Source organism: Amblyomma americanum, chromosome 5, assembly GCF_052857255.1.
Source record: "Amblyomma americanum isolate KBUSLIRL-KWMA chromosome 5, ASM5285725v1, whole genome shotgun sequence".
Taxonomy (NCBI): Eukaryota; Metazoa; Arthropoda; class Arachnida; order Ixodida; family Ixodidae; genus Amblyomma; species Amblyomma americanum.
In genome coordinates this window covers 129,707,062-129,716,840 of record NC_135501.1, presented here as the reverse complement: position 1 = coordinate 129,716,840, position 9,779 = coordinate 129,707,062, and the positions used below count along the sequence as shown (strand labels likewise).

At 47.7% G+C, this 9,779-nt stretch overlaps 1 protein-coding gene across 1 annotated transcript; it reads right to left on the bottom strand.

The window, feature by feature from the left end:
* Positions 1–1,219: 1,219 nt before the first annotated feature.
* On the bottom strand, positions 1,220–9,072 carry LOC144134187 (uncharacterized). The gene is made up of 4 exons (XM_077667146.1): positions 8,733–9,072; positions 7,421–7,581; positions 6,091–6,196; positions 1,220–3,252 (listed from the first exon to the last, which is right to left on the bottom strand). The coding sequence occupies exons 1-4, from the start codon at positions 8,989–8,991 to the stop codon at positions 1,220–1,222; spliced, it is 2,559 nt and encodes an 852-aa protein (XP_077523272.1). The 5' UTR covers positions 8,992–9,072.
* Positions 9,073–9,779: the final 707 nt, after the last annotated feature.

Below are 9,779 nucleotides of genomic sequence, written 5' to 3'. Positions count from 1 at the left end.
CTTTCAGAGGTCGCTGCACTAACCTTACACATTTCAATGCGGTGTGAAAGCCTTCAATAGTTTCCTCCTTTTAAATGCGTTTGAAGGCTGGCGCGTCAGCAGCGGTCTTCAGTCCTTATTTTTGAGAGCGCCTATGTGAATATCATTACCACAAACAGTCACATGATGGAAACCCGTAGCGATTTGTTTGCTTTGGCGTTGCAAAGTTAGTTTTGCTTCGAACATTTATTCAAGCAATGAATGCTTATTTTTTGCATGTTTCGTGCATTCAAATGACCATGCTTAAATTTGCACACAAATCGTCTAACCTGATTTTGAAGTTCATTGACATGTACCGCAGAGGTGGACTGGTCACAGGCCACACGGAGCATGCGGATTTGACACAGCCATCATTGACGCTTCCGGGTACACAGCGGCTCCGACGCTCATCTAATTTTTCGCTTTTCCTCACCTATCTGTCTTAAAACTCTCGTATTCGCATGTGGCAGTGATAGTGTACCTAAGCCCACAGTAAAGTGGTGAGAGCGCTTTGTACAAACATGTAAAAAACGGCTGCCCTTTGATGAAAGCTTAACGCGTCCAATTGTGGTACCCTGTCCTTTGTTTTAATCAGAACACTCGGGGCTCTAAGGCAGAAAAAATGTATGTTTATTACACATGATGGCGCTGAAGGATAAAGGCCCGCGAATAAACGTAAGCATAAAGGTCACTTCGTACCCTGGCGTACCGGAGGCACCATAGCAAAGAGGAATAGCGTGTCATTAACCACGCTCAACTTTTACATTCGGCATTTCAATCTCACACTTATTTTAAAATTTTTCAACAAACTTGCGTTCACTTGAGACTGTTCGGTACACGCAGTGCTCGAAGCATATCACTCGTGCTGTAAGCTTCTTGCGGTTTTCCCCAAAGCAGCAATTCATCATCGCTTTTCTATATGCCTTCCATATGCCTTCGTAATATACAGGATATGTATGCTCAGCAGAACATCAATCCCGATATATCCTCTTGATTTCAGGCAAATTAGAAAAGGTAACACACATCTGCCTCACATCCGTCTCGCAGTGAGTGCAGTGCAAATTGTTACATATTCATTGTGAACCAATGTAAAGTGCGGAAGAGTGCACTAGAGAAAAAATCAGTTGGTCATTCAGAGCTATTTGTATGGTAAATGGTGAATAGTCACAAACACTGTGATGATAGTCTGCTAGTGTGAGGTCTACGCTAGGTCCAAACAACTCTTTCCGAGACCAAACTTGAGAGACGGGCACTCGAATGCTTCGAAGAACGCCGGTGAGTTTGCAATGGGCACAAAGCAGTCCAGTCTGGATTTCTCGCTGTCGCTGCTCCAGCTTCCTCCACAGGTGAGCAGGCAGTACCTTCTGTACAATGTCTGCTGTGCGCTTTGCCACACTTTGTCAAAGTTGCTGGCACCGCGGTACTCCTCGTATTCTTCTCTTACTACTCTGTGCACAATCAACAGGGAGTACGTCAAACGGAACAGTGTAAGCACTCTACTCGTCGGGAGGCTTTCGAAACTTGCGGCCACGTTTTGAATCTTGGAGCCCGCCATGCAGTGGGAGAAAAACCCCACGTTGGTGTGGTACCATTCATCAAAGCTGCTCTCCGCGGGCTCACCGGCGCGGAACACCTGTATGGCTAGGAGGACACCGACTACGCCCATGTCGAGCTCTAGTGGTACCTGGTTTGTGTAGAGCACGGGCCTGCGTCGCAGAGCTGCCGGCAGCATAACGGTGTTCAGGAGGCGTGAGTAGGTGACGTCGTTTGTGAGCAGATAGCGGCCTAAGATGGCTTCTTCGGCAGACGGTGGTTCCGTGAGCCGCCGTAGCGCTTCGCGTCTCTTCAGTACCGCGTGCATTGTGGGGAACGATGCCGAACTGCCGGAAATTTCGCTCGGCCGCCAAACGGAATGGTTCTGTAACGTGTTCATGGTGCTGCTGTGGGTACGCAGGCTGACATTCGCGATCAAAAAAGACGACAAATCCTCGTCGTCTTCACTCATCCCAAACTTCAGTGCGTGCTTGGAGAATACCTCGTGCACCTTGTGGAAAATCTGGTCTGCTCTGGACGGGTCTGCTGTCAACGGGATAGTTAGGTTGTTCAGGACACGCGACCAAACTGGCGGCAGTATCTCATCTGCCAATTGTAGGCACGCTGTTGTTACGCGGCTGTGCGGAATATGGTAAAAACGGCCAATCTCCACTGCGATATGGACAAGCATATAGGTGACACCCAGGTCGTAGTTTTTCCTCAGTTCATCTACGACCTTTCTTACGACGTCCATTTCTGTGACAAGTAGGGCCGACGTGTTTCGTATCTTTGAACTAGCGGGCAGAAGAGAGTTCACGAAATCAAGCCAATCGTTACCAGAAATATAATTTTTCATGAAGGCAACCATGGTGTTTCCGGTTATCACTGCCTCGTTAGTAGCGCTATTTTCAGGTAAGACCATGCGGTCGAATTCGAGCAGGTCTGCTACAGAGGAGACAGTATTCTCCGGTGGTAAATTCAACCCAGCGCTGATAGAGAGCTGGATGATTTGCTTCAAAAACCCTGGTAGCGAGACGCTACCAACTGGCTCGCCCAACTTTTCGCTTAGTGTTTTCGCCCGGGACACATACAAGCAGACTTTGCCGCGATGAATGATGACGCTAATACTGAACAGGGTTGTGATTCCATTGAGTAGCGACAAACGCACGACATGGCGCAACACAGAAGCTACGTTTTTTGTCCTTAATATGCCGGTGTGATTTGCAATGGCAGCGGAGAGTCCTGCGTCAGCGATCGACTGGGGATGTCTGACGAAGGCGTAGCAAGATGCGAACGCTGCTTCCAACTGATCAAGGACAGAAAATCCGCTGTCCTTTGTCTTGCGGCTAAGAAGCTGCCGCTGTAAAGAAGTGAACATCTCATCCCTCGCTCTTTCCACCAGGTTAGCGCTTCCAAAGATGCTGTCTTCCACGTTCCCGCATACGTGCTGATGGAAGTCGTCGCATGGATTGACGCTGGTGTTCATGAGCAACAGGAGGTCTTCTGCGGCCAATTTGCACTCGGTACTATCGCAGTGCAGCATGAGCTTTTTTTGCTCTTGCCCGAAATACACCACCACGAGGACAACTGTTACCGCTACCACCATCAAGACCACAACGGGGAGAAAAGCTCTCCGCCAGCTTTGGTCCTTGCCGCTTGTCGTGCTCCTGGGAGTGATTTCTTGATGCGTTGTTGAACCAACTGCAAAAACGAGTTTGCTCTGCTTGAACCACACTCTATTTGAAAGAAAGGGGAGTGGTCAGAAATACAACCATTGCCAGCACGTTATTTTCCGGCCAGAAATTAACGGAAGAACCATTAACCGCTGAACCTATCACATAGAACCAGGTAAACATTCCCCAGTGAAGACCAAGACCGATCTTATGCAGCCACTGATTTTTCCTATCAATATACATTCTTAACAGCCCATATAAAATTATCCATTCCGTATTTTTCCCCACCCTAGTTAGAAGGCTTATGAAAGTTGTTTTTCTAAAGCGAGTATTCAATTCGGCAGAAAAAAAATGCGAAAGTAACTGTCACCGCCTGTTCATAATAAATAAATAAATGAATTCTCAATGTATTCAGCCAGTATTGAGCTTGTAGGCTTTTATTTGAATTTTGGAGGGCGCTCTCATCCTAGGGGACTCGACTTGATAGAAATCAAGCACGCGCGTGCTTCGAAATCGTCGATTCGAAAATATGGGTTCAATACTAGTCAATACAGATGCAAGGCGGTGCCGACAGGCGAAAAAAATAGATGGAGACTCTTAAGCCCTGCCCTAAAGGTATGATGCGATAGCGTAATGGGGTAATTCTTATATACGCAGAACTGGTGATTATCTACATTCAGAGATCCCTGAGAGTCCACATACAGCTACTTGCGCAGTGGTGGAGCGGTTAAGTGATGCGCCACTGCCCTGCGATGGCAGGTGCTGCCACCGATGTGTCTTGCGCTGCCCATGCGACCAATCATTAACTGCCACCTGCCACGGTGGGCCATTAGCTCACAACCCGTTGGACAGATTGCGATCACTCCGCCTGGTCACGTAATCTACGTGGACCACCTGCCTGCTTGGTTGCTTTTCGGGGGATGATTCGTGGATTTTTCGCTCACGAACAACGACGCCGTCGACGACGGCAAATTTTCTGCAACACGAGCTCCTAATGACTTTTGCATTATAACCACTCCCGGCTGGATGTAGCTTTTCATAACACCTCTCTCCTGCTAAAGCGCTGCAGCGTGAGATGAAGGGGATGACTACTTCCCGTTCTCTCTCGGTAAACCGAATAGAAGAACCGGTCCATGAAATGTGACTATGTGAAATGGACTATGAGCAATCACTTCGCAATCGCTTCATCGGCAACCTCTACGACTACCTTAGCGAAACTGGTCTTCACTCCCTTCTAACTTTCTATCTCCTGCATTACATTCCCCCTTTCTGAACTTATGCCTATCGGCCCACTTATCGAATAAAAAAAAAACAGTCTTCGCAATAGCTAACCAACTCCAGAGATGAGTTTCGTATCGATCGCCTTCCCCTAGCTACCATTATTAAGCGGATTGGTTTGAACCGTTGGAGGCGAATGTTTCAGAAGCTCCGTGTGGAATGAGAATCCTATTAAGTGGTGCATTCCAGGAGTGTGACCAGCTTAAGTCTCGAATAGCAGCAGGCAGGCTAGCATGAGTGGCTGACTTCTTCAGTAATTCATTTCAGTCAATTGGGAATCGTACGTCTGTGTGTTTGTGTGTATGCTATGGCAAGACCCTATCAACGCCACTGTCACATCACATCACATCTGCAAATAACATCAACGCCACTGTCGGACCAGCGGAGAAAAGCGGCACAATGCAAGTTAAAAGTTTTCGGAGGCAGCTGTTCAAGACAATTACACGCGTTCCGTTAATGCAATTCATGTTTCCACATAGTCTCGACGACTAGTTACAATAAAATATTTAATTCAGCTGTACGCTCCGCACCTTTCTAGCGGTCTTCTAAGCCCTTAAGCCAATGATCAGGGCACGAATGCCTAGCAATCCCAGCAGCACAGGGCATCGGCTCAATACTAGAAATGTGTTGGCAAAGAGTGGTCCTTTGTAGAACTGGTGTTTACCAACACATTGCCAATACTGAGTCGATGCTCATTGCTGCTTGAGAACTTTCCTTGCCAGCCCCTTCAGCTTGGAATAGGTACTTGCCGAAACATTTCTACCTTACGCTACAATTAATATCGGTGTTTTTACCTTTGCAGGACACTGCACTGCAAAGAATGAGAAAGCTGCCTTTCAAATCCACGGCAGAGCGGATGCAGTGTTACTGTTCAGGCTGACCTTTCTTGAATAAGTAGAGACCTCGGTCTTTATTTTAACACGATAGTGGTAAAGGCACCGGTCTTAAATCCGTCGTCGGCGTTGAGCGAGAAATAAAGGGCATGCCTTCGCAGGCGGTCCCCAGAGAGCAACTAAGGAGGAAGGTGAGCCACAAGGTCACGTGTCGGCGTCATCACAACGTGCCCGCGGGATAGTCAGCAAACCGCCCACCATGGCTGGTGGCATTTAAATTAATCATTGAACGGTCGGGAAGAGCAAATTGGGTCGCACAAGTCCCGCCAGTGGCAACACCTGCCGTCGCAAGGCAGTTGCGTATAGCTTAACCGCTGTATCATTGCGCCAGAAGTGGATTGAGGACTCCCAGAAATCTATGAGTGTAAAGTAGAGAATGACCTTCTCCATTTATAGGAATTACCCATTACGCTATCGAGCCATACCTTTAAGACTGAGATTAAATGTTTACTCCTATTTTTGCATACAGTATTTGGACAGGCTCGGATAGCGTAATTTCTTAATATTGAACTGGCACAAAGGTTACCTGCTATATAGGTGTGCATTCTATTTCCTGCACCTCGTACAAAGTCACAATTGCTTGAAAGCGATGGGCAGTATTCTAAAGAGCGTAATAGTTAAGCCTTTTGCCGCATCTATTGAAACGGGCCCACTTCGGCTTTTGTAACATTGAGAGCTGCAGTTAAGCTACTTACAGCGGACCGATGATTTCATTTGGTAGGATATTTGGTTGCCAAATTCACTTGTTCCTCCCAAGTATTCCGACGCCTCTGCTGGTCGTGCAGTCGCTGCTCTTTTGCCCTGTGCGTGAAATGAGAGCATAGTGGTCCGCTTATTTGTAAGCACGTCCAGGTGCCTGCACTGCCAACAAGCGCCGGTACTAAGCGGACGTGTTCTTTTGCTATCATAGCGAGAAACACCGTGCCAACTGAACGATCCCTAGGTGTTGAGCAATGCTTTCACCGTCCTCAACAACTTTCGTCGAATCTCAGTAAGGCGTTGTATTGCGAGACAACTCGTTATTGACGGTTGCGCGCATGAGACTCACATCTGAGAGGAACCGAGGAGATATTTTTTTATTTATTATTCAGTTTCCGGACTCTTACCTGCAGGTATGATATTGCGGTAATTAAAAGGAATGAAATTTCGTCTTGAAGGAAAAAGATGAAACGCTGAGTTCAAGTCACATTCCTTAAATAAAGAGACGGTTTTATTTTAGCTGAAGGTTTCCAAAGATTAATGCAGCCCGGTAAATTGTAGCACATCAAATTATATATACGGGCTGCTCGGTGTCTAACCGGTATTTGACGAATTCCACTTGCGGTACAACCCGTAGCGTGTTTTTTATCGGTTAAATTTCGCACAGAGGTGGCATGAAACGACATGTTTGATTTTATGCGGAATTTCGGTGAAAACTGCCTCTCTCCATTAGAATTGTTTGGAACTCGTCATCGCATAGTAGTATTCCAGGTCATTCAAGGACCACGCCATGCGATAAAAGTACATTTTTGCAGCAGCTGCAGCACCGCCTGCTATCAGCAGTGCCAGAATAGCGAAACGAGCCTACGCGAGACAAGAACCGAATAGTGCTCCGCCTCACCTCGCGGTCGAGAGATGGCGCTGACGGTAAAATTCCAGGCGAACTGCGTGTTAGCGTTGGGCGCCGCTGAAAAATTGCTGGCTTTCGGTTAACCTCTATCGAATCACCGCAAATGCCCCTCGCACCTATTCCCCTTCCACCCCCCCCCCCTCAAAAAAAAACAGCTGATGCAAAATTTTACCGCTGCGCGAAAGTCGCATGCGGGCACGCCAGCGTTCAAATGAAATTGAACGGGGTTTTTTTTAGAAACGAAATGGCTCAGTATTTGTCTCGCATGTCGGCGGACGCCTGAACCGCGCCTTAAGCGAAGGGATAAAGGAGGGATTGATAGTCGTGCGCAGAATTCTTCGATTTTACTCCAACGCCGGCATACTCTGTGTAGCTAAAGGGAACAGTTTGCAAATAAACAACCTAACCATTGTTACCTTGGTTGAGAGTGGTGAAGCCTTGGTTGTCTTGCCTAGAAACAAGCCCGATATCTTGGTGGACCGATCAGCAGGGATCGAAGTCCTCGACTGCGCTAAGCGCGAGGAAGAGTGTCCCTCCAGCAGTGGGCAGTCGCTTCTCGCTGCAGCCGTTGCCGTCACTGCAGTTCCGAAAATTTCAACTGTGGCAACCATGTACAAGAAATCGAAAATGCGTTAAAATCTTGTTTGAACATTACCACACATTATTTCCCCCCGAAGTTGCCGGAGGCTTCGTTGACAAACGCGTAAAAAGGTGCATGCCAACAACGATGCCAACGCGCGCAACATTTTAATATTCTCTATTTGATAATAAAAAAATTCCTCTGCGTTCTTGTTAATGCGTTTGACTAGCGCAGCTAGTCAAACTCGGTTAGATATAGGACTCTACCAACACCTCTAGGTCAGGGGTAGGAAGCTGCGGATAGCTTCGGTTCCCACTACTTCAGTGCGGCTGGGGCCAGGACGAGAACTTACGTCTAAATATTTATCATTTCTGCATGTGCACGCAGCCCCCAGAGGGTGCGGAGATGGCCGAATTGGTTGAGGGAAGAGAAAACGAAGCTTTAGTGTCGCTGGCAGTGGTTCCAATCCCGCTCTAGTGTGTTTTTGTTTTCTTTCTGAATACCGTTGCCATGAAAACGATATGGCGCTCCAGTTGGCTTCCCTCTGGCAGCAGTTGGCGCTGACGTCTGTTTTGGCTGGCAACAGTATATACATGAAGTTTCCTGCACCTGCTGACGTCACCACGCATGTTAATGCACACACATGACCATGCGTGTGACTCGGACGTCTTGGTCACGTGGTGTCACACAACAACGACGCCGCTCATGCGACATATGAACTGCTAACTGTTTTGCTAGTTATATTATAGGTAGCCATGGTACGGGGTCCATTATTAAATGATTGCGAGAAAAATGTACTCTTTGAGTGAAGAAGGGCTAAAACCCGAACTGGAAAACATTCCTGACCCTGAATTTCAGAAACGGTGCTGCAGAGCGATGACAGTTCGAGAAAATCTTGACTTAGTCGGCTTACCGAACGTTGAAAGTAAGAAAGACAAATGATTTAATTAGTTCGGACGCGGATGATTCTAGTCTCAGACCATATAGTTAACTGAGAGACGTTCTGTCGTTGTACCTACTTATGCCACAATGCGTTCTTTTCTATCTGAGAGGCGCAATTTATCTTTACCAAGGAAGAAGTGCGACCACTATTGCTAATCCACGTAGCTTTACTTTAACTAAGTGGGAAGTGGTAACTACGCACTCACTTTTCGAAACGTCGATGCGGTGCCTGAAAGACAGCAGATCCTTTGCCGAAGTCTTCAAGTTGCCTGCCTTAGGCTCGTCAGCTGGCGGCGGCTGGTCGTCTCCGGGATCTTCCTTGGTTCCAGCAGTCCCGCTTACACGCCTCTCGCCTTCGGTTCTGGCGCGGCTCAACGGTGAAGAAGTCCTCGTGGTGTTCACGGTCGGGCTATCCCTGCAGGGTGGCTGCTCACCTCCGGGAGCTTGTGCGGGTTCGACGCTCATCACATCGTGGCTTCCTGTCTTCTTTCTCGTGCCGGCCTGTGGTGATAAGGCCCTAATTCGTCCCTTGGCCGGCGAAAGAGTGGCGGGCGATTGGGCGTTTCTGCCAGTTTCGGAGGCTTCAAATTGTTGGGTTTCTTGCATTTTTCTCTTCTTTCCGGCACGGGATACTCCTGAAGCGCTCGTTGCATTGTCTGTGGCCGACGCTTGAAGGGCTGATGGTTGGTCGCCTTTGCGAGCTCCTCTGGCTCCTATATCCTTGGAGCCTTGCCTTTGCTTCTTTCGGGAGCCGGTTTCTACAGAATCCTTCCGCTGTTCCTTCTTTTGGAAGGGCGACAATGAGGAATCAGCCGCGTTGTTGCCTTTTTCTTGGAGTTGATCAGCAGGAGGCTTGCCTTCCTGAACACTCGCCATCACAGTTTTTTTTTCTTCTTCTGCGCGTGCAGGCGCACGGGTCACACTTCTTTTGCTTCTGTGCCTAGTTTTCAACGGTGCGTGGCAGAGCTTGATGATTGTTGCTTAGTTCAGTGAAAAAAAAAGAGTAACTGCTTTTAACTTAAACTGCATTGTTGTGCTTACACTTTCTGCTCTTAACCTGCACTGTGCAGTTCGCCGAATGGCTGAATTCGCACGCTACCAGATAGCGCACAAAGTAGCTCGTAAATGATAAGAAATTGTCACTTTTTTATCTTCCTAAAAAACATCGGCACTTGTTGAGGCGCTGTTCACTCTATTGCACACAGACCAAACAGCGAAACGGCAGGAATTCTTCTTTGGGCACAATTAAAAAT